Source organism: Drosophila montana, unplaced genomic scaffold (assembly GCF_035044405.1).
Source record: "Drosophila montana isolate Dmon_TW-CO22-7 unplaced genomic scaffold, ASM3504440v1 contig_3619_1, whole genome shotgun sequence".
Lineage (NCBI taxonomy): Eukaryota > Metazoa > Arthropoda > Insecta > Diptera > Drosophilidae > Drosophila > Drosophila montana.
Genome location: NW_026998503.1, coordinates 202,507 through 225,799, shown reverse-complemented (window position 1 = coordinate 225,799; position 23,293 = coordinate 202,507). Strand labels below are relative to the sequence as shown.

The following is a 23,293-nucleotide window of genomic DNA, read 5'->3' as shown; positions in this document are numbered from 1 at the left end:
ATCGGACATTTTTTGGCCGAGATATCCCAAAAAATCATCAAAAAACGTTGACTTTACAAACGAATCGGTTTTTGGTCACCCACATTTTTTTACCCATCGATTTTAAAAATGTTTGAATGTCAATTTATGGTAGGGATCTGTACAAACTCAAAATGGTATAACATTTCAAAATCTGACAATATTTACCCGAGATATACCAAAAAAATCATCAAAAAAGTTTTGATTTTCGAACCGACCCCGATTTTTAGAAAAAACGTGATGCCAATTTGTCAATTTTGGTGAAAATTTAGATTTTCATTTTTTTGATGCCAATCGATAGTACTGATCCTTACGAGTCCAAAATGGTATAAAATTCCCCAATCGGACATTTTTTGGCCGAGATATCCCAAAAAATCATCAAAAAACGTTGACTTTACAAACGAATCGGTTTTTGGTCACCCACATTTTTTTACCCATCGATTTTAAAAATGTTTGAATGTCAATTTATGGTAGGGATCTGTACAAACTCAAAATGGTATAACATTTCAAAATCTGACAATATTTACCCGAGATATACCAAAAAAATCATCAAAAAAGTTTTGATTTTCGAACCGACCCCGATTTTTAGAAAAAACGTGATGCCAATTTGTCAATTTTGGTGAAAATTTAGATTTTCATTTTTTTGATGCCAATCGATAGTACTGATCCTTACGAGTCCAAAATGGTATAAAATTCGCCAATCGGACATTTTTTGGCCGAGATATCCCAAAAAATCATCAAAAAACGTTGACTTTACAAACGAATCGGTTTTTGGTCAACTACATTTTTTTACCCATCGATTTTGAAAATGTTTGAATGCCAATTTATAGTAGGGATCCGTACGAACTCAAAATGGTGTAACATTTCAAAATCTGACAATATTTACCCGAGATATTCCAAAAAAATCATCAAAAAAGTTTTGATTTTCGAACCGACCCCGATTTTTAGAAAAAACGTGATGTAACCCCTTGCCATTTTGTCAATTTTAGTGAAAATTAAATTTTAATTTTTTACTTTACAAACGAATCGGTTTTTGGTCAACTTCATTTGTTTACCCATCGATTTTAAAAATGTTTGAATGTCAATTTATGGTAGGGATCCGTACGAACTCAAAATGGTATAACATTTCAAAATCTATAAATATTTACCCGAGATATTCCAAAAAAATCATCAAAAAAGTTTTGATTTTCGAACCGACCCCGATTTTTAGAAAAAACGTGATGTAACCCCTTGCCATTTTGTCGATTTTGGTGAAAATTTAGATTTTCATTTTTTTGATGCCAATCGATAGTACTGATCCTTACGAGTCCAAAATGGTATAAAATTCCCAAATCGGACATTTTTTTGCCGAGATATCCCAAAAAATCATCAAAAAAGGTTGACTTTACAAACGAATCGGTTTTTGGTCAACTTCATTTTTTTACCCATCGATTTTGAAAATGTTTGAATGCCAATTTATAGTAGGGATCCGTACGAACTCAAAATGGTGTAACATTTCAAAATCGGACAATATTTACCCGAGATATTCCAAAAAATCATCAAAAAAGTTTTTGTTTTCGAACTGAGCCCGATTTTTAGAAAAAACGTGATGTAACCTCTTGCCATTTTGTCGATTTTAAAAATGTTTGAATGTCAATTTATGGTAGGGATCCGTACGAACTCAAAATGGTATAACATTTCAAAATCTGACAATATTTACCCGAGATATTCCAAAAAAATCATCAAAAAAGTTTTGGTTTTCGAACTGACCCCGATTTTTAGAAAAAACGTGATGTAACCTCTTGCCATTTTGTCGATTTTGGTGAAAATTTAGATTTTCATTTTTTTTATGCCAATCGATAGTACTGATCCTTACGAGTCCAAAATGGTATAAAATTCCCAAATCGGACATTTTTTTGCCGAGATATCCCAAAAAATCATCAAAAAAGGTTGACTTTACAAACGAATCGGTTTTTGGTCAACTTCATTTTTTTACCCATCGATTTTGAAAATGTTTGAATGCCAATTTATAGTAGGGATCCGTACGAACTCAAAATGGTGTAACATTTCAAAATCGGACAATATTTACCCGAGATATTCCAAAAAATCATCAAAAAAGTTTTTGTTTTCGAACTGAGCCCGATTTTTAGAAAAAACGTGATGTAACCTCTTGCCATTTTGTCGATTTTAAAAATGTTTGAATGTCAATTTATGGTAGGGATCCGTACGAACTCAAAATGGTATAACATTTCAAAATCTGACAATATTTACCCGAGATATTCCAAAAAAATCATCAAAAAAGTTTTGGTTTTCGAACTGACCCCGATTTTTAGAAAAAACGTGATGTAACCTCTTGCCATTTTGTCGATTTTGGTGAAAATTTAGATTTTCATTTTTTTGATGCCAATCGATAGTACTGATCCTTACGAGTCCAAAATGGTATAAAATTCCCAAATCGGACATTTTTTGGCCGAGATATCCCAAAAAATCATCAAAAAAGGTTGACTTTACAAACGAATCGGTATTTGGTCAACCACATTTTTTTACTCATCGATTATGAAAATGTTTGAATGCCACTTTTTAGTAGGGATCCGTACGAACTCAAAATGGTATAACATTTCAAAATCTGACAATATTTACCCGAGATATTCCAAAAAATTCAGCAAAAAAGTTTTGATTTTCGAACCGACCCCGATTTTTAGAAAAAACGTGATGTAACCCCTTGCCATTTTGTCAATTTTGGTGAAAATTTAGATTTTCATTTTTTTTATGCCAATCGATAGTACTGATCCTTACGAGTCCAAAATGGTATAAAATTCCCAAATCGGACAATTTTTGGACGAGAAATCCCAAAAAATCATCAAAAAAGGTTGACTTTACAAACGAATCGGTTTTTGGTCAACTTCATTTTTTTACCCATCGATTTTGAAAATGTTTGAATGCCAATTTATAGTATGGATCCGTACGAACTCAAAATGGTATAACATTTCAAAATCTGACAATATTTACCCGAGATATTCAAAAGAAATCATCAAAAAAGTTTTGATTTTCGAACCGACCCCAATTTTTAGAAAAAACGTGATGTAACCCCTTGCCATTTTGTCGATTTTGGTGAAAATTTATATTTTCATTTTTTTGATGCCAATCGATAGTACTGATCCCTACGAGTCCAAAATGGTATAAAATTCCCAAATCGAACATTTTTGGGTCCAGATATCCCAAAAAATCAACAAAAAAGGTTGACTTTACAAACGAATCGGTTTTTGGTCAACCTCATTTTTTGACTCATCGATTTTGAAAATGTTTGAATACCACTTTTCAGTAGGGATCCGTACGAACTCAAAATGGTATAACATTTCAAAATCTGACAATATTTACCCGAGATATTCCAAAAAATTCAGCAAAAAAGTTTTGATTTTCGAACCGACCCCGATTTTTAGAAAAAACGTGATGTAACCCCTTGCCATTTTGTCAATTTTGGTGAAAATTTAGATTTTCATTTTTTTTATGCCAATCGATAGTACTGATCCTTACGAGTCCAAAATGGTATAAAATTCCCAAATCGGACATTTTTTGGCCGAGAAATCCCAAAAAATTATCAAAAAAGGTTGACTTTACAAACGAATCAGTTTTTAGTCAACCACATTTTTTTACCCTTCGATTTTGAAAATGTTTGAATGCCAATTTTCAGTAGGGATCCGTGCGAACTCAAAAAGGTATAATATTTCAAAATCTGACAATATTTACCCGAGATATTCAAAAGAAATCATCAAAAAAGTTTTGATTTTCGAACCGACCCCAATTTTTAGAAAAAACGTGATGTAACCCCTTGCCATTTTGTCGATTTTGGTGAAAATTTATATTTTCATTTTTTTGATGCCAATCGATAGTACTGATCCCTACGAGTCCAAAATGGTATAAAATTCCCAAATCGGACAATTTTTGGACGAGATATCCCAAAAAATCATCAAAAAAGGTTGACTTTACAAACGAATCGGTTTTTGGTCAACCTCATTTTTTGACTCATCGATTTTGAAAATGTTTGAATACCACTTTTCAGTAGGGATCCGTACGAACTCAAAATGGTATAACATTTCAAAATCTGACAATATTTACCCGAGATATTCAAAAAAAATCATCAAAAAAGTTTTGATTTTCGAACCGACCCCGATTTTTAGAAAAAACGTGATGTAACCCCTTGCCATTTTGTCGATTTTGGTGAAAATTTAGATTTTAATTTTTTGATGCCAATCGATAGTACTGATCCTTACGAGTCCAAAATGGTATAAAATTCCCAAATCGGACATTTTTTGGCCGAGATATCCCAAAAAATCATCAAAAAAGGTTGACTTTACAAACGAATCAGTTTTTGGTCAACCACATTTTCTTACCCATCGATTTTTAATGCCAATTTATAGTAGGGATCCGTACGAACTCAAAAAGGTATAATCTCTATATATAAAACTGTTTGTCCTGACTGACTGACTGACTGACTGACTGACTGACTGACTGATTGGTGATCAACGCACAGCCCAAACCGTAAGAGCTAGGAAGCTGAAATTTTCACTGTAGTTACCTTATGTGATGTAGGTGCACGTTAAGACGGGGTTTCGGGAAATTCCACTCGCAAGTGTGGAAAAATCGCGAAAAACGTTTGTATGTAACTTTTTTGTTTACCATCCGATCGGCCTCAAACTTATTTTCAAAGATCTTTGTTCAAATTTATTTGAGGGGTGTTTCACACTTTTCGAAAAATACGTTCCTCCTTGGTGGAAAGAAGGTCAAAGATTTGGTGGGTGACGTTTCGCGCTCAAATTCATTTCCAGAGATCTATAAGAAAAATCATTTGATACGTGTTTCACACTTTTCGCAGAATTCAAACTTCTTCGGGGGGAATGCGATTTAAAGATTTTTTGGGCGAAGTTTTAAGTTTTGTCCGATTTGCTTCAAACTTATTTCCAAAGCTCTAAATAAGAACTTAATAAATACGTATTTCAGCGATTTGGGAAATTCCACCCGCAACAGTGGTAAATTGGCGGAAAACGGTTGTATGAAAGTTTTTTGTTTACCATCCGATCGGCCCCAAACTCATTTTCAAAGATCTATGTTCAAATTCATTTAAGGGGTGTTTCACTCTTTTTGAAAAATCCATCCCTCCTTGGTGCAAATGAGGGTCGAAGATTTGGTGGATGACGTTTTGTGTTCAAATTTATTTCCAAAGATCTATAAGAAACATCATTTGAGACGTGTTTCACATTTTTCGAAAAAACCTAACCTCCTTCGGTGGAAAATGCATTTCAATGTTTTTTTTGGTGAATTTTAGCAGCAGCCGGGTAGAAAGAGACCTCGCTGGGAGGTGTATAGTCCAGGGGCTCAAGATAAGATATTTCAAGGACCTCCTCCAACCACGACATAGGAGACGCCCAGAGTCCCCCGACACCCTACGTGACAAAGCAGCCTTATTCAAAAAAGCTGCCATTGACGTTTGTGCACGATAAAGCCTGAGGCTTTGCGAAATATCACCTAAGCCAACTGTGCTTTAATAAAAATGTATTCTATTTTTGATTCAATCCAATAAAAAAATTTTTAAAAAAAATAAAAAAACAACTTTTTTAACCCAATTGATAGTAGGGATCCGTACGAAAAAAGGTATAACCTTAGACAACAGTCTCGTCAGCAGGCACCGTTCATTGAGTTTGCCGCCTCGTGGGCAACAGTTTATTTGGACTGTAAGAGCCTAAGGATGAGTCTTTCCAGGTTTATTGATCTTACATCGTATTGCCTTCTTCCATTGACTGGGAACGTTTCCTAGTCTCAATACCGCATTGAAGAGCCCGACTAGATTTTTTGTTGTTTTTTTAGTTTTGTTCTGTTTGCTGGTTTTTTATACCCTTGCAGAGGGTATTATAATTTTGTCGTGAAATGAGTAACGCATAGAAGGAGACATCTCCGACCCCATTAAGTATATATATCCATGATCAGTATCCAAAGCCGAGTCGATATAGCCATGTCTGTTTCTATGCAAACTAGTCTCTCAGTTTTAAAGCTATCTTTATGAAACTTTACAGAAGTTTATCTTTCTGTCGCAGTACATATGTCAAAACCCACTGGATCGGACCAGTCTATCATATAGCTGCCATAGGAATGATCGGTCGAAAAGTAGGTTCTTGTATGAAAAACATTTTTGTTTATCAAGATATCTTGATCAAACTCGGCATTTATTAGTTTTACTATGCTCCCTCCATGTATGCAATATCTTATATATGTACATAGCCCTTCTTTCTGGTTTTTCTTATATGTATGTACATTTATATGTGTGTACTTATATATGTATGTATGTAAGTACGTGTCTACATATGTATGTACATATATAACTATGTATGTATGTATACATGATGTATGTACATATGTATGTATGTATGCACGATTTATGTATGTATGTATGTATGTTTGTTTGTATGTAAGTATGTATATATGTATGTATATGTATGTATGTATGTATGTATGTATGTATCTATGTATGTATGTATCTATGAATGTATCTATGTATATATGTATGTATGAATGTAAGTACGTAATGTAAGTAAGATGATGTATGTATGCTTGATATATATAGGTTTATATATTTAATATATATTTAATATCTATGCTTATTTTGTATATGTGAATGCTTCTATGCATAAATTAATGGATGAATGTTTTTATATGTAACATCACTTTCGCACCGAACTAGTGAGTGAACAGATTGCTGAGAGGGTTTCCACATAGCTCTACGAATATTTAGTACACTGCCTTTACTAACATTCAACTTATTTGCGTTCGAGCAAGGCTAGCTTGTTCTTGGAATTGAGTCTTGGAAAGGGCCCAGAAGATGTTGTAGTGTGACATCTTCTCTAAACCTGAACCCATAGCCATGGAAACAATTTCAAAATTTTCGGTGCACATATTAAGCTGAAAAAAAAGTAAACGGATTTCGCTTGAGCAAAATTGACAGATATTACCGATAAATTCGTCAAGCGTTTCGACTTATGGAGCAACGTCTAAGGCTACTGAGCAAAACGCAGCCACCATCCGCAATGCCAACAAAAATACGACGGATCCGTCGCCTTTGTGTTAATATTGAGGACAACGGCTGCCGTCCTTGCCGTTGCTTGAAGTCAATGAATTCGCCATATTATCGGGACGAAAGCGTGTACTACAATCCTTGGGATTACGACAAAAGCAACCAAATGCAGCAGCACATGAACTCGGCAGTCTATGCCTATGCTGTGCACAATCTCTGCTCGCCTAATGCGGCAGCCGGTCCGAGCTCCGGCTCGAATTATGGCGGCACACGCCAGCCGGCCGGGGTAACCGTATGCAACAATTCCAGCCAGGAGGAGACCATTGCGGAGCTCAAATTTATGCTGGACACGCTGGAGCATCAGCAGCATATGACGGACATGGGCGCCTTCTACAGCTCCGCTGCCCAGTCAACGAATAGCTTGAGAAGCCAGCCCAGCTTTCACCCATGCGTGCACCCATTCTTCCACCCAAACTTTCAGCCAAGCCAGGAGCCAAGCCTGCAGCCAAGCAGCTGCTCGACAAACGCCTCACAGAATTCCGAGGGCAGCGCACAACATACTGTCCTGGATTACACCCAGCATTTGGGCGAGTCGTTTGCGGAAGAAGGAAAAGCGGAAGGAAAAGCGGAAGAAAAGGGGGCTACCGAGGATGTGCCTCCGCAAAGCGATCGAGATATGCAAATAAAAACGCTCACGGATCTGATGCGCCAGACAATGCGCAAGCTGGACAGCTACATGGCGCTGCAATCCGTGCAGCAGCAGCAGCAGCAGCTGAACCTGAACTCGTATCTGGATCTGCCACGGCTGACACAGTATATGGACTCGTCGCTGCCAATGACCCTGGTGAACAAGGCACGCGGCAAGCGGCTGGTAAAGGTCATGCCTGTGCAGCCGCTGGTCATAATGCCGGCACAAACCGCAACCGTTGCCCCACCAGCGCCAGCTGCTCCGGTCGAGCCGCCCGGCAAGCCCGATAGCACCAAATATCGTATGCGTGTTCGCAGAAAACGTCCGCCCAGCGCAAGACCCACAAGCAAAAGCCCGGCCGCCGAGAGCTGCCCGGCCAGCTCCCAAGTGGGTAAGTCTCCAATATAAACCCAACTTTGGGCTTTATCATTTAATGCCCGTTTTCTTTATTTTCCAGGGGCGCCTGGACAAAACATGCGCGATAGCAGCACCACCATGTGGTGTCCCAGGGATTGCTGCAAGCACTGCTGTGGCGTGGTTACGGAGAGCAGGACAAGATTACCCAAGCCGGAGCCAGCACCGGCTGCCCCGGTATCCATTCCCATACAGCTGTACACGATGGGGCCCGTGGGCATGTCTCCGCAGCCCAGCTCAATAGATACGAGCAGGTGTCCAAGATGCGCTGAGTGCGTGCCTCCACCGTTGCCCAAGAAGCCGCTACCAAAGCTGCAGCCGAGCAATCACGATTCGGACTATGACATTCGATACCTCGTGAATGCTGAAGTGGACCGAAACAGGGCTGGCAAGCTTAGCTACGCATATATAGAGGAGCAGGAGGAGGAGGAGGAACAGGAAGAAGAGGAGGAGCAGGAGCAGCAGCAGAAGCTGGCCCAACGCCTCCCTCGCAACCTGAAGCTGGAGCCAGAGACTGAGCTAGAGCCGGAGCCGGAGCCGGAGCAAAGTAGCTCGGATCACTGGTATAAAAACGCACGGCGTAGTTTGGCTCACTTGGAACAGCAGGAGAGCTACTTCTCCATGGAGCTGGAGCAGGAGCGGGAGCGGGAACGGCGAGTGGCGGCTTCGGGGTGCACCTGCAACAAGTTGCAGCAAACGGATTCCTGCAGCACCATGGACATCTCAACGGACAGCAGCATGACACCCACACGTTTCATAGCCACCACGGACAAGTCGGTGTCGACCAACGACATGCAACAGGAGCTGCAGGCTGCAAAGAGTCCGTCCGTCAAGATTGTGCGCATCTACAAGACGTCCTCCATGAAGTCCAGGCGCGGCAAGTCCTTGTCCAAAAATAAATCCAAGGTCAAGTTTGACAAGGCCCAAGCGAAGCTGCATAAGGTGGAGTCCAATGTGAATCCGTTCCTGGTGCCGCCGCACCAGCAGCTGCCCAAGTATCGCATACTCAAGTCCATGAGCGAGGCTTTACCCAATGGCGGGCGGCCGTGCGAAAGGAAACGCCGCTATACGGCGGAGCAGGAGGCCCGGTATCGGCGACTTATGGAGGAGGTCGAGAGCATAGGCGAGATGGAAAGAAATGTCAGCAACGAATTCAAATGCAATCCCATGGCCAGTAGCTCACGCTTGCGCTGCCATGGCGGCTCAGCTTCATCCGTTTATCCGACCGGCTGGACGCAGTGAGAAACACACACAGTAGGCATACGCAGCAGGCCATATTTGTATTCGAGTTAAGTATTTGAAATTTGAACAGGGGGAGATGGATACAAATTAACTGAGCAACTATGAATAGAAATGAGCCTCAAGTGAGTGAGACTGGTCGTGGTGTTTCGGGTCGTCCGGAGGGGGACGAGGCGAGCGAGCAATGGCCGGAGGCCAGCTCAAATCCAGCGATACGGCAGAGAGCATGTGTTTCCTGTTGCAAGAATTGCGTGGTGCATCGGCTTGATGTTGAAACTGGGCTCAGACCCGGCTCCGATCCTCAACGCGCAGCTGATCAATGGGACAGAACCGACTCTGAGCCTCAACATCAGGACAATTCATGGGATAGAAACTATCGCGAACCACAGCAAGCTAACACATATGAGCCCAAAAACACCAAACTCCTAGCTAATACGATAGATCATGACTATTTCGAGCGTCCATCCCGACGCAGCTCAACAGTCCAAAACTATGCCCAGCCGCAGGGTCAAGCTCACTATCCTCCTCCTCCGCCTCAACCGCAGCCGCCAACTGATGCTGGGTTTGGCACAAGACCAGCAGAAACTCAATCCGAGGACCCTCCAATCAGCAGTCAGCAGAGGCCCACCATACTGGTCATCGTGGTCAAGTAGGTAGAGCCCCAACTAATCTCGGCTGTCAACTTAACAAATAATGTATATTGTTAAGAATTTATATTTTCAGTCACTATTAATAACCGAGCCGAACAACTTATTTAATCTGTCCACTTATCCTCCATTCCCCTATTCCCCCAAATTTCAAAAAAAATTGTCTAGGTATCTTGGCATTCCAATGCCACCTTCTAGCCCTGAGGTTGGGGCAAAACTCTCAGTTGTTATTTAAGTAAACTTAATCTTATAAACTGGAGATAGGATAGAATAAGCTGAGTAGCTTGTCTGCGCGTAAATATGTCCCTTTGGACAGCTCTGAATACAGGATATTATCTAGTCGGACCCTTTCGACTAGAACCCTTGCTATTATTTCAATTGCAATTTGCTTTGCCCTATAGCTATTTGATGCATTCCCAATTTAGCCACAAAAATTCAGCTGGAGCCCCTTTAAATAATGGCTGTAATCCCGTCGCTTATCAAGCCGACTATCGGGATCCACCCATCTACCCAGACAGAAATAGCATCAACGAAATGAATCTGAATCGCGCTTATGGCCCTGCAGAGAATCAATACTATCCGAATGTCTAGTAAGTTTTAGCTAATAGATCATTAGCATCTGGTATTGCATTTGGCTTGCCAAGGATATATTTCGTAGACTTGGGTTGTTTTCACAGAGAGCTTTTATTCCGAAGAAGAAATAAAATAGGAAATCGATATTTTGCATGTTCAAAAAAATAAGAAGAAATTATCAAATCATCTCGCATTTCATGTGCAAGCTAAAATATGCATATACTCCTCTTGAAAACAACCCGACCACTGCGTTCTTATTACACTCTATTATCCATTATTCATTATTTATTATCTATTATTCATTATCCATTATTCATTATCTATTATTCATTATCCATTATTCATTATCCATTATTCATTATCTATTATTCATTATCTATTATTCATTATCTATTATTCATTATCTATTAATCATTATCCATTATTCATTATCCATTAATCGTTATCCACAGCGCAACATATCCAAACCAGGAACAGCGCGTCCAAATTGGGTAAGTCAAAGCCCTGCTGAAACAGACCAAGCCGCTTAGCTGAATTCGCATTTTTATAGACCATACGATGCGCCTGCCAGGTTCAACGATGATGATTGCTGCTGCAGTAGGTAAGTTGGAGAGCATCCTAAGCCACATCGTCTCAACGCTCACCTTGTTAGACCATACGGCCGAGCGCAGACGGGCTACGAGCAGCAAGTCCCAAATGGGTAAGTTCCACGAGGGATAAAGTCATGTTTAATACTTCTTCTATAATTCAGTAGAACAATGGGCCAAGGTAACAGGTGTAGCTTTGGGCAGCAAGCCAGAAATGGGTGAGTTTAATGGAAGACCGAGTCACGTTCAATATGTCATCTGTAAATCAATAGAACAATGGACCAAGGTCACAGGTGTAGCTTTGGGCAGCAAGTCAGAAATGGGTGAGTTTAATGGAAGGCCAAGTCAGGTTCCCTCTAATAGAAGTCGGGCTCAATACGTAATATATAATTCCATAGATTAAGGGACGGAAGTCGCAGGGACACCTATGAAGTGGAGCGGGATGCCAGACAACGTCACAAGGCCTATGCCAGCCAAGCATTGCAGTGTCGAGACCGCTGCCCAATAAACAATCAGAGATCAAATTCATTCTATAATGATATTGGATCAGGGCGTGGCACGGGAACGACCATTGGTCAGGGTGAACGCAGTTTTGAGTTTAGTGGCGGCAGGGAAGCATCCTTTACCAGCATAGCCGATCAAAGTGTAGCCGATCCGAGCGTAAACGATCAGAGCGTAATCGATCCGAGCGTAACCGATCGAAGCACAACCGAACGAAGCACAACCGAACGAAGCTTAACCGAACGAAGCTTAACCGAACGAAGCTTAACCGATCAGAGCGGCAGCGGCGAATGTGTCTGTGATTCAAGGTGTGACTGTGACTGTGAATGTGAGCTCCGTGATCTGGAGAATACGCTCGAGAGCCTCGTGCCCAATGAGGAGTGCTTATGCTATTTGGATCAAATGGAAAGGGACAAGAGAGCGAAAGTTAAGAAGAAAAAGCAGCGAAAACCAAAAGTCATTTACGATCGATTCGCAACTCCACCTTTTGTAATCGAGCCCAAGACCTTTTGCCTAGGCTGCCTAGGCTGCAACAGGTCCTGTTGCCATCCCTGCTGTGGTCGTTGCTGTACCTCCTGCTACCCCTGGTGTCAGTCAAGATGAGGAAAATACAAAGGGTTGCTCAGCTGATGTGTAACCCATGTGAAAACTGCTCGCATATGAAATTCAACCATAACACCACAAATAAAGTTATAGATCCTACCCCGAAACAAAATAGGAACGGAAAACTGTGTCAATACTTGTCAAAATATGGGGCTTTTTATTTATATAAATTGTTTTCTTAACACCTAGACGCACTGACAATGTAACTGAGCCTAAAGCTAAACCCACGGCAATTGGCTTCAAATGGCGGGATTACGCAAAAAGAGACGTACCACTAAACAGGCCCTGCTCCGGCGGGCTGTCATTAAGGCGGGTCGCATTGCGGACGACACTATATATAGGTCTGCGCTGTATGATGTGCCCCAAACTAGATCCAGTCCCCAGGCCAAGGCCATAACTGTTCTGCCTTCCTTTAACAAGGATGCGCAGATGGTGCATATCATGCAGCGCAGCCTATCTAACAACTCGGGCTCCAGCTGGGAGCCGAGGGGTGCGCAGCGAATATTAAGAATCAAGCCCAACAGGACTGAGGCTAAGCTACAACACCTTTTACTCGAAACGCCCTTCAGGACGGTTGAGCAACGCAAGGAGGCGGGCAATGTGGCAGTAAAGAAATTAAGCCCCAAGAAACCCAATACCAACGGTAAGACCTACGCAACAGAAGCCCCCTTCAAAGAGTAAACCTTGTCGTCTTACAGATAACAGATCAGGAGTTAGCTTGAAAGCGCTCGAGCCCTCGAAGGGCTCCAAGGGCTCACGAGCTAGCTCATTGGGCTATCCATCCAGTTGGAATTTGGACGTGCCCGGGGAGGACGAAATCACTACAGTGATTGCCAATGAGCTCAGCCTAAGCGATATAGTCAATTGCGAAGTACTCAATCGTACTGTCTACGATCACCGGCTGAACGCCCCGGTGACCCTACGTCGACCCACTAAAATTGACAATGCCGTGCAGTGTGTGCTGCCGCATACGACAAAGACCGCGACACCGCGACGTAAGAAAGCGGCCGGGGTCCAGACCCAAACAACTACCAAGCGTCGATTGTCAACCCCAAAGCCAATACAATTTAAGCTACCACGATTGCAAAGGATCAGGTCCAGAATGTTTCCGATTGGTAATAGGCGCAGCATTTCTCCGACGGGCATTATACGCATGGACCGGCTGCTGGGGATCACCCATAGAGGAATGCGGCCCCGTGTGCACAGTGGCAAAGCGGATTTACAGTCGGAGAGCGTGTTCGGCAATGTTGATAAGAATCCCAGATCCAAGCGGCGAACATCGCCAAGGTCGAGCTCGGGTGGCAATGCTGAGGAGCAAGGAACGAGAAAGTTCCAAACTGGCAAGGATCACAACTATGGCGGTTACACACCATCGGATTGCAGCTGCGAAACCAATAGCAATGAAAGCCTTGTGAAACAAAAAAAATTAACGGCAGCCCCTAAAGCATCCACCGAGCATTATAGTCGCATTGAGAAGATAAGTCAACCGCCTCCCGTAAAGGAACGTAGAAACCAAAAAAATGAAACCAGTTTTCTTGCGTGTGAGTGCGAGGACCAACCAGACAACCAATTCAAGACCCGTCAAGCCGCTTGCCTCAAGGTAAAGTGCCCCAATAATAATTGGGATTCAAGAATGACCAACGAACAAAGAATGAAAGAAGCAGGAAGCAAGGCGGGCACGTCGGGCACATCGGGCACATCGGGCCATGTGGGAAGTGCGCATTATTGTTACTGCAGTCAAAAGAAGTCCAGTGCTGGGCCTAAGAACGTGGTCTTCGAGAGTCAAGAGTCGACCGGAGACAATAACGACACGGAGCAGACACAAAACAGTTCCAGTGACCAAAGGTTTGCCCATCCGCAATCGGACACGAAACTGACTGCTGTCGCTAGCGGCCCGTGTCAGTGTCCCAAATGCTCCAATGCAGTGACACAGACGCTAAAAAGTGACCGAACGAGAGGACACCATGGACAAAATGGGGCAAAAACCAGAGAGAATTCTGAAAACAGTTCCGAGGAATGCATCTGCAAATGTGCGGAGTGCACCAGAAAGGGCACAGCGACTTGCAACTCGAAGGGAACAAGCGCTGTCTGCAACTGCAAATGTCCCGATTGCGGCAAGGCAAAATCCAAAAGTCGTCAACCATCTAACGGAGCCACACAAAGCTCAAGAGAAGGGAAAACTTCAAGTTCAGATCGAAGTGCAAAACAGAGCTCAAGGGAATCGAGAGTTCCGAAACCTGCCCGAGAAACAATGCACAGCTCCAGAGAGGCAAGGCCTTCAAGGCCTGAGAGGAGATCGACGCAGAGCTCAAGAGAAGCAAGAGCCCAAAGTCCTGTCCCAGGAGAGAACCCTCAAAGTACTGTCGCCCGCTCAACGCGAGTTAAATGCCAATGCCCAAGAGCCAAAACTCTACGAGCGCTGCGTGAATTCAACGAATATTGCATCTGCGCATGTTCCGGTTGCTCAAATAGAGAACAACAACCTACCATAGATGCTGACATGACTGCCAGAGAAAGGATGCACGATAGGTGCCCATGTGAATGTCATGGCTGCAGATTTGTTCGGAAGCCACGCAGTCCGAGGTCAAGCTCGTCAAGCCCTAGAAGTGACCAGGGTAGTCCAGCGAGAGACCCAATTAGCGGTTCCGCTGCACGGCAGCGGACTACTGCACAGCCGAGAGCTGCTTCCAGGAGACACCCAGATGAATCCCGTGCTTCCAGGCCGAATTACAATGCCCAGCACACTTCCACAAAGGGCATTGGCAAAAGGAATCATGACCAGAGGAATGAAAGTCCGTCTAGTGACAACTCTTCCAATGAATCGATCCACAAACCGTCTCGCAATAACTCCATTAAGGAAAGGACGCCAACTTCTTCCATAAGCTCAAACCAGGACAGCAAAGCGAAGGCCATCCCGATTAACAAGAAGGTACAATGCGACTGTAAGTGCCCCAACTGTGGCATTAGCATCAATGACTTCTCCCGGGATGAAAGAAACAAGACTACGGCGTATAAACGATCAGGTGATGAAACTAGTGGCCAAAGCGAAACGGAGCAGAGTCCAAATAAGTCGCTTAGTCAAACCCAGTCCAAGCAAGATGATGCGGCAAGGGTACCTAGGTCCAAGCAAGATGATGCGGCAAGGGTACCTAGGAACGAACAGGGTATGGGAGCCAATTTATATGGAAGGAAAAGGTATGGAGCCAACAAGAAAGAGAGCATGGAAGACACAGAAAAAAGAAAATGCGAAGAGGAATGCAAAATCTGTGAAACCATATTGGCTAAGAAAAAATGGAACGAAATGGAATTGAAAAACAAAAACGATATGGAGTCGAAAAACAAATACGATATGGAATCTAAAAACAAATACGATATGGAATGTGAAAACAAATGCGACATGGAAGCGATTAGCAAATACGATAAGGAATCGAAAAACAAATACGATATGGGATCTAAAAGCAAATACGATACGGGATCTAAAAGTAAATACGATATGGAAGCGAAAAGCAAATACGATACGGGATCTAAAAGCAAATACGATATGGATCGGGAACATAAAGACGATATGGAAGCGAAGACCAGGAACGATGTGAATTCGCTTCGGAGGCCACATTGCAATTTGGAGACGTGCAATAGAAAGTGTAACAAGTGTAAAATAATCCCGGCAAAAACGAAAATGGGCGATGCCATGGTTAACCTTGTTGTGGACGATAAATGCAATGTGAATCAAATTATTCAAATCTTGCAGGAGACAGTTTCACAGCTGGAGGGACAAAAGAAATTGCTCAGTCAATCCGTGGTGAATGCGGTTGTTACCCAAAATGCCAATATTAACAATGTTCAGAAGAATTATGCAAATGGCACTTGGACCTCCTTGAATCCCAACTATATGCCAGAAGCTTATTCCGCGTCAAATGGGTCACAACAGAAGCCATATAGGTGCGTCCAGCGCCAGAACTGTCCATGCTATATGTCGGACTCTCAGGATCAGGAGCAACAATATAAACAGACGGCCTATGACACATATCCAGAATACAATCCATTCCAACAGCGAAATGGTCAGGTGGAAGGCGGTCCCCAAGCGTTGCGTAGAAACGGAAATCATATTGTTTACGTTGACCAATCCAGCCTTGAGTATCAGCCAACAGAGGAGTATTGTTACTGTTCGCCTGATCAAGATCATGATACGTTTATGGCTATGGATCCAAATGCTCGCAATCCAAATAGTCTTCGCAGTCGCAGCGGCAGCGCATATCCCTTGAAGAATAACGCCAAAACGCGTGAAATTCTGCAAAACATCAAGCCTACGAAATCGTTTATAGATATGTTTCATATGGCCATGGCTTTAAAAGGAAACAAAAGCTTCTTCCACAATCCTAATCCACATGCTTCCTTCTACAGTCAAATGTCCAAAGACTATCCACAGTATGCGAGCAACATCTTAATTGCTGCTAAAAGGGAGCAAGCACCTGGCAAGCAGCTCGGTAGAGATCCGCGATTTTATGCACACAATGCAACATCTATGGAACATATCAGGAAACACTCTCCAGAACAAACAAGTCCGAAATATCCTACGAGCAAAATTCCAAAGCAAACTCTTAAATTTTCTTCCCATATAGGAATAAGCGACAGAAGAAATAGTCCGCTACGACTGCAGGAACAATCGGAGCAGGAACAGAGACACCGAAGACAGGAAAGAGATGAGTTTCATTTTTTTCGAAAAGATAACAACGACATTTTAGAACAACATAATCGAGAAGATCTAGCCCGACTACAACCAATTTTGTGCGCTGAAATCCATGATAAATCTAAAAATCCATATTTTAGCCGAGGACAACAAGCTCAGCGAGATTTATGCCGAAAACACTCTGATTCGGAATACACTGAAGTACCTGATAAAAGTCCGTGTGAAGCACAAGTCCCAAAGCTAATAAAAGATAACCCATTTCTTCAGAAAATGGAAAATTGTTGTATTGAGCCGCCGTGTGAATTCCGAAAACGTCAACATCAAGATTTATATTCTTCTCGTTTGCATTTCTGTCGAAAACATCCCAAAACTTCCAAGGTGTCAATCCACAGAAAAAGATGTTTCGACAAAGAGTTTAAATATTGCAGTGAATTTTGTTGCATGGAAAAACCCAACAGACGCGATCTACACAAAATGCATCCGGCCGTGTCTGTCTACGGGCATTCGAAATCGCAAAGTAGCTTCGCTCTTGGTGGATGTAGGCATAGAAAAAAACTAGGATCTATGCACAGCCGGAAGATAAGTTTTCCAAAATTGGAAGCTTTCGCATCCAAACACATTGAGTCCAAGCGCTCGCAAACATCCGTTGTCGATGCCTTCCGTAAAAAATTACAGGATTTAAAAGAAAATGCTCTGCAAGAGAAGAACTCAAATATTTGCTGCAATTGCGAAAATGCTCTACAAAAATATGAACCAACATATAAAGTGGATCTATTCGGAAACAGTTTAGATCAATCGAAATCGATACCGTCTAAATTAAGATTCGGCTTATATGATTGCAAATGTCCCGAAACGCTAAATATAGAGCTCCCGACCGAGTTAGGAGCAAAGAAATCGGAATCAAAGAGCGATCAGTCATTTTCACAAAAACCAAATGGCGAGAGGAAAGTCAAAGAAGGACCAGATCTTTCGGAATCGAAGAAATCGGAAAAGAAAGGCATTCTATATGCGAAGAGAAGACAAACTGGGGAAAAGAGAGAAACTGAAGAATCAGAACATTTAGAAACAAGAAACAGCCTGTTTCCGATCAGAAAACGGGCAGGTGAAAAGGCAGAAACCGAATTTTCAGATCATTTGGCATCAAAGAGATCCAGATCAAGAACCAGCTTATTACCGACCAGAAGACGGGCGGGGGAAAGGAGAGAAAGCGAAAAATCATTTCTTTTAGCATCGAAGACTCAGTCAAGAGACACCCTACTTCTGGCCAGAAGGTGGGCAGGTGAAAAGGGAGGAAGAGAAGAGTCAGATCATTTTGAAAGAAATCAATCTCGAATCTCTATTGGTAAACGGCGAATAAGTGAAAAGAGAGCGAAAGAGATTTCGTACATTGAGGAGAGCAAAAACTCCAATTCAATATCGTTCGGTGTATATTCTTACCTAGACAAAACAAAAAGGGGAAGAAAAGTACCTGTGGAAATTCCAGAAATAAATCTTGCCAATCATGCTGAGCTAGAGTCCACACAAAGCCCGAAATTGCAAGGTCTGCTCGCCCTCGGGAATAGAACAAAAAAGGACAGGAAGCCTGTACCGATACCCCCTGAAAAGCCAGTGAAAAAAGTTGTATCCATATCAAGTGGAATTTCTAGTTTCAAGCGTCGCAAGTCGCGTCGCAATTCTCAAAAAGAACAAAGCGATTGCGATGATGTTAAGGTCCTCTACGATTCAAGCTATAAATTTTCCAAGCACAGTTACGGAGACGCTGATTCAAACGATGACTGCGAAACAGAATTAAAGAGACATGCCTTGTTCAAATCGCAGCCAAGCTCAAGTCAAAATAATTTCTTCTGCATGTTGAAAGCTCGGGATAAATATATGGGATGCCACGAATATTCAAATTAATTGGCAAACTGCGCATTAAAGCAGCATCAAAATTTTAGGAATACGTTATTTCAGTAAATAAAAAACAAGGTGACAACAAACAATTGTTGATGGCTTTTTAACACTTGTCAACACTTACCGAAACACTATACCGAAAACACCCTGTGGCGATAGTATGTGGCGGTCATTCGATTAAATGTTATCGATAGGTCTGAACAACATCAACAATTGGGCCTCGTTTTAATTGTTGTAAAATGTTAAATTTTTTAAATAAAACACGACAATTGCTCTATCCGAATGTGCGCAGTCTGTCGCATACACTCACAGCCTGCCAGAGCAATGTGACCGCTGAGTCCACAACGGCGGCAAGCAATAACGCGGTCGTCACCAAGCCGGCGCTAATATTGCCACAGAACTATGCCGAATACGCGCCCGTGAATCGAAATACTGCACGGCAGGCGTGGATTGAAAATGTTGATGCGGTGGCAGAGCGTAAAGTGGGGCTTATGGAACTGCATCCAGATGTGTTTGCCGCGCAGCCGCGCGTTGACATCATTCAGGAGAACATCGAGTGGCAGCGCAAATATCGTTATGTAAGCATGGCACATACCAAGACACGCGCCGAAGTGCGCGGCGGCGGTCGCAAGCCTTGGCCGCAAAAGGGCATGGGCCGTGCTCGACACGGCTCCATACGATCACCGCTGTTCAAGGGCGGCGGCGTCGTACACGGCCCGCGATCCCCAACCAGCCACTTCTATATGCTGCCCTTCTACAAGCGGGTGCTGGGCCTCACATCGACGCTGAGCGTTAAACTGGCGCAGGACGATTTGCACATCATTGAGAACGTTGAGATACCAACACGTGATGCACAGTTCATTAAGGATCTGATCCAAGAGCGAAACTGGGGACCATCAGTGCTGATTATTGACAAGTAGGTTGGCGGCTTTAAATTTGTTTCTTCAAGTGTTTTATTGAAGCAATTTCTTGCAGGCAAGATATCTTTCCGGAAAACATTTGTTACGCTACCGACACACTGGGCTATGTGAATCTGATGCCCGCCTTCGGTTTGAATGTCTACTCCATGCTGAAGCATGACACCTTGGTGCTGACTGTTGATGCCGTCAAGCATTTGGAAGAGCGTCTGCTTTTCCAGTTGCATCGCAATGATGCGGCCAGCAAAGGCTCCAAATTCAAGCTGGATCAAGTTTAAATATAAGTTTTTTTTTTTTGTTTTATTGTATACACTGCTCCAAATGCAATTTATATCCAGTTTGATGACTATTGTTTAACTTGTTGTGCTGCCTGCGAGCTACCTCTAAACACTGTGTGCAGTGGATCTTGGTCCTTCTCTGATATCAACACTTCGCATGTGCCCTGCAAGCGCTTCTCTAGTATGGGCTTAAATTCGCGCAAAAAGCCACGTTCCGAGTTACTGTGGTTACACAGCAGCACCGTGGTGCCATTGTGATTAAAGTCTAGCAATTCGTGATGTGACATCTCGCCAGTTATCACAAGATCCGCCTGCACGCCTTTTAACAATGAGCCTCCGGAGCCGGCGCAAATGCCGACAGTCTTCACAAAAGTCTTCGAATGATGCCCGACGGCAAAGGCCACGTGCACGCTATTCTCAATGTGGTCCTGTAGAGCGTGCACCAGGTGCGAAATTGGCATGCTGGTCTCTATCAAACGTCCCGAACCAGTGCCCGGTTCCGCACCTGGTTCTGGAATCAATGGCTTTATGCCCTGAATGTCTACGGCCTTGGCCAGCCAATCGTTCACCCCACCCGGCACTTTGTCCCAGGCAGTGTGCGGCGAATACAGTGCCACAGAGTTAACTAAACACGTTGCCACAATTCGTTCCTTCCAGTTGGCCATGGTGATGCGTGTGAGCGCCTTGAAAATTGGCGGGTGGTAGCTAATAATCAGATCCGCCTTCTTTTCTAGAGCTTCGCTCATCACCGGCTCGGTAAGATCATTGGTCAGCAGTATTCGCTCAATTTGTTTCTGTAAATTCTCCTTTTGTATAACGAAGAATATTTAAATTGTATAGTTTTAATGCATACATCTTTACTTGGCTCGATCAACAGGCCCACGTTGTCCCATTTCTCGGCCAGGGCTGTGGGCGCAAAGCTTTCCAGCTGTTTGACCACTTGGTCAAGTTTCTGTCCGCATAAGGTTCCCATGCTCCTTCTCACACTGACCACGCAACGTAACATTCAAAACTAAACTTATATGTTTATTATTAACACATTAATTTCATCTGAAGTTGCATTTGTTTTGACATTTAGTGCTGGACAACGTCTGTGGAAGTTTCGTCTGCATTTCCCAGCACAGCTTGATTCAGCGCGTGTTTGAATAATTATATATTACACGTGATTACAAATCAGCAAAAATTACACGATTTTTGGCTTTATTTAAATGTAATACAGCTTTTATTATAGTCTAGCTGGGGCAATATAGTCCATTTGTGAGAGAGAGAAAGAAAAAAGGAGACAAACAGAGAACAAAATTAGGGAGATAAACGGGAAATAGAATAAGAGAGAAAATAATAGACAGAGTACAGAGAAAAATAGAGGGCAAGACGGAAAGAGAGAGAAAATATAGAGATTAAGAGACAGAGAGACAGAGAAGAGAGCGAAATACATGCAAAAACAAAACCTTAAAAAGAGCTTGGAGAGAAAGGGAGAGAAAGTGATAGGCAGAAAACAGGGAAAACAGAGAGAAAGAGAGAGGAGAGCGAGAGAAAACTAAAAATAACGTTGAAGAGAGTGAGAGAGATATAGAGAGCGAGAGAAAAGTAAGAAAAAATCTTTAAAGAGAACGCGGAGAGTAAGGAAAAAATAGAGATCAGGAGGGAAAAAGGAGAGCGAGAGAAAACTAGGAAAAAACCTTAGAGGGAGAGAAAGCAGAACAAAGGAACAAGAGAGAGAGAAAAAACTACGAAAAATCCTTGAAGAGACAGAGAGAGAGAAACAGATAGAGAAGGAGAGAGAAAAAGGGGAGAGAAATGTAAAAAAAAAATTAAAGAAGGCGAGAGAAAAATATGAAAAAACCTTGAAGAGAGAGCGAGAGAATATTGAAAAAATACAGAGTAAGAAAGAGCGCGAGAGAAAAAAGGAAAACCTTAAAGAGAGAGCGAGAGAATAACGGAGAGAAAGTATTAGACAAAGTGAAATAATAAAAATTTAGAGAGAGAGAGTTAGGGAGTGAAAGAGAATGTGATACAGAGTAAGAGAAAGAGAGAGAGAGAGTGACAAAGCACGAAAAGGGTAGTTGAAATAAAGAGCGTTAATGAAAAATGAGTAAAAGACATTGAGAGGTAAGCGAGATTAAGAGCGAGAAACCTAGAGAGAGCGTAGGTCAGCAATATTTACCAAAGTGAGAGAGGGAGAGAGAGAGAGCGAGAAAGCATGATTCAAAACAATATACGATAGAGAAAACGTTTATATAAGACAGTAAGACAATGTTAATCACAGAGGCCTAATGGGAAAGAGGACGTAAGAGAGAGTGTAAATGAACATAAGAGACGCAAATTTGTAAAGAGAAGATGAGAAAGTATTGGATTGGGAGCATAAGAAAGAAATATCAATTTCGCGTCAGAAACCGAGAGGAGCAACAGAAAGATAATGTAAGAAAGTGAGAGTCATCGTGAGAAGCGAGAGATAAAGAGCGAGAGAGTGAAAGAGAGAGAAAGAGGGCGAGAGAGAGAAAAGTTAGAAATAAAATAGAAGGGAGTGTGTGACGCGACATTTAAAATGTAAGAAAAATAGAGTACTAATGGTCCATGACGGTTAGACGTTAATTCTTTTCTAAATGTTGAATTAATCATTTAAAAATAACGACCGCCCCCCTCTGCGCTTCTCAAAAATTCAAGTAGGGTCTGCCCATTTGCATGTAATTTCAGTGATTTTTCTTGTGTGTGATTAACAGTGGCTACAAACTGAAAGTGTAATGTAAATAAAAATTTCTGCTGTAACTATTTAAACTTAACAGTCGCCCTCCTCGGCGATTCTCAAAAATTAAAGTAGGGTCTGCCCATTTGCATGAAATTTCAGTGTTTTTTTTTTCGTGTGCTATTAACAGTGGAAACTATATTGTGAATTAAAAATGTGGTAGTCACAATTTAAGCAAAACAGCCGCCCTTCTCTGCAATTCTCAACAATTATAGTTAAGCGTACATTTGTATAAAGTTTCTGTGATATTTTTATACTTAATTAACAGAGTCTACAAACTGAAGTGCAGTGTGAATTAAAAGTATTATACTAATTAACGAAGCTTAATGGCCGCCCTGCTATGCGATTCTTAGGAACGAAATTCAGGCATGCATATACTTTAGCAGTAATATAGCAGAATGAAAAACTGGTGAGTAGAAAATTTACAACATTAAATATTTTAATAGCAGCTTACCTCAAGTTA

At 42.2% G+C, this 23,293-nt stretch overlaps 5 protein-coding genes across 9 annotated transcripts; 4 read left to right on the top strand and 1 right to left on the bottom strand.

Annotated features, from left to right (window-relative positions):
* The first annotated feature begins 7,025 nt into the window (after positions 1 to 7,025).
* On the top strand, positions 7,026 to 9,404 carry LOC135435477 (uncharacterized). The gene is made up of 2 exons (XM_064692546.1): positions 7,026 to 8,139; positions 8,206 to 9,404. Exons 1-2 carry the CDS (start codon positions 7,026 to 7,028, stop codon positions 9,402 to 9,404), a joined length of 2,313 nt encoding a protein of 770 aa, XP_064548616.1.
* On the top strand, positions 9,282 to 12,458 carry LOC135435448 (uncharacterized protein CG42266). Of its 5 annotated transcripts, none has more exons than XM_064692508.1 (9): positions 9,282 to 9,416; positions 9,475 to 10,050; positions 10,450 to 10,638; positions 11,074 to 11,112; positions 11,172 to 11,222; positions 11,274 to 11,321; positions 11,376 to 11,426; positions 11,481 to 11,531; positions 11,607 to 12,458. In XM_064692508.1, the coding sequence occupies exons 2-9, from the start codon at positions 9,506 to 9,508 to the stop codon at positions 12,310 to 12,312; spliced, it is 1,680 nt and encodes a 559-aa protein (XP_064548578.1). In that variant the 5' UTR covers positions 9,282 to 9,416; positions 9,475 to 9,505; the 3' UTR covers positions 12,313 to 12,458. The 5 variants fall into 5 exon arrangements, with proteins under 5 accessions (XP_064548578.1, XP_064548577.1, XP_064548579.1 ...); XM_064692507.1 differs by having other exon boundaries at positions 11,373 to 11,426; XM_064692509.1 differs by having other exon boundaries at positions 9,287 to 9,416; positions 10,474 to 10,638; positions 11,373 to 11,426.
* Positions 12,459 to 12,549: 91 nt separating this feature from the next.
* LOC135435446 (uncharacterized) lies at positions 12,550 to 18,981 on the top strand. The gene is made up of 2 exons (XM_064692506.1): positions 12,550 to 12,955; positions 13,011 to 18,981. The coding sequence occupies exons 1-2, from the start codon at positions 12,556 to 12,558 to the stop codon at positions 18,896 to 18,898; spliced, it is 6,288 nt and encodes a 2,095-aa protein (XP_064548576.1). The 5' UTR covers positions 12,550 to 12,555; the 3' UTR covers positions 18,899 to 18,981.
* Positions 18,982 to 19,058: 77 nt separating this feature from the next.
* Positions 19,059 to 20,112, top strand: mRpL4 (mitochondrial ribosomal protein L4). Its single transcript, XM_064692512.1, has 2 exons — positions 19,059 to 19,808; positions 19,868 to 20,112. The coding sequence occupies exons 1-2, from the start codon at positions 19,132 to 19,134 to the stop codon at positions 20,085 to 20,087; spliced, it is 897 nt and encodes a 298-aa protein (XP_064548582.1). The 5' UTR covers positions 19,059 to 19,131; the 3' UTR covers positions 20,088 to 20,112.
* LOC135435450 (NIF3-like protein 1) lies at positions 20,091 to 21,159 on the bottom strand. Its single transcript, XM_064692513.1, has 2 exons — positions 20,941 to 21,159; positions 20,091 to 20,881 (listed from the first exon to the last, which is right to left on the bottom strand). The coding sequence occupies exons 1-2, from the start codon at positions 21,091 to 21,093 to the stop codon at positions 20,156 to 20,158; spliced, it is 879 nt and encodes a 292-aa protein (XP_064548583.1). The 5' UTR covers positions 21,094 to 21,159; the 3' UTR covers positions 20,091 to 20,155.
* Between the last annotated feature and the right edge of the window lie 2,134 nt (positions 21,160 to 23,293).

Bases quoted from the DNA above. Each gene is read 5' to 3' on its own strand.
- LOC135435477 (XM_064692546.1), top strand. From the start codon at position 7,026: ATGGAGCAACGTCTAAGGCTACTGAGCAAAACGCAGCCACCATCCGCA. The intron at 8,140-8,205 runs GTAAGTCTCCAA...TTTATTTTCCAG, and splicing joins CCCGGCCAGCTCCCAAGTGG to GGGCGCCTGGACAAAACATG.
- LOC135435448 (XM_064692507.1), top strand. From the start codon at position 9,506: ATGAATAGAAATGAGCCTCAAGTGAGTGAGACTGGTCGTGGTGTTTCG. The intron at 11,223-11,273 runs GTAAGTTGGAGA...TCACCTTGTTAG, and splicing joins GATGATTGCTGCTGCAGTAG to ACCATACGGCCGAGCGCAGA. The intron at 11,532-11,606 runs GTGAGTTTAATG...ATAATTCCATAG, and splicing joins GGGCAGCAAGTCAGAAATGG to ATTAAGGGACGGAAGTCGCA.
- LOC135435446 (XM_064692506.1), top strand. From the start codon at position 12,556: ATGGCGGGATTACGCAAAAAGAGACGTACCACTAAACAGGCCCTGCTC. The intron at 12,956-13,010 runs GTAAGACCTACG...GTCGTCTTACAG, and splicing joins CAAGAAACCCAATACCAACG to ATAACAGATCAGGAGTTAGC.
- mRpL4 (XM_064692512.1), top strand. From the start codon at position 19,132: ATGTTAAATTTTTTAAATAAAACACGACAATTGCTCTATCCGAATGTG. The intron at 19,809-19,867 runs GTAGGTTGGCGG...AATTTCTTGCAG, and splicing joins TCAGTGCTGATTATTGACAA to GCAAGATATCTTTCCGGAAA.
- LOC135435450 (XM_064692513.1), bottom strand. From the start codon at position 21,093: ATGTTACGTTGCGTGGTCAGTGTGAGAAGGAGCATGGGAACCTTATGC. The intron at 20,882-20,940 runs GTATGCATTAAA...GAGAATTTACAG, and splicing joins TGATCGAGCCAAGTAAAGAT to AAACAAATTGAGCGAATACT.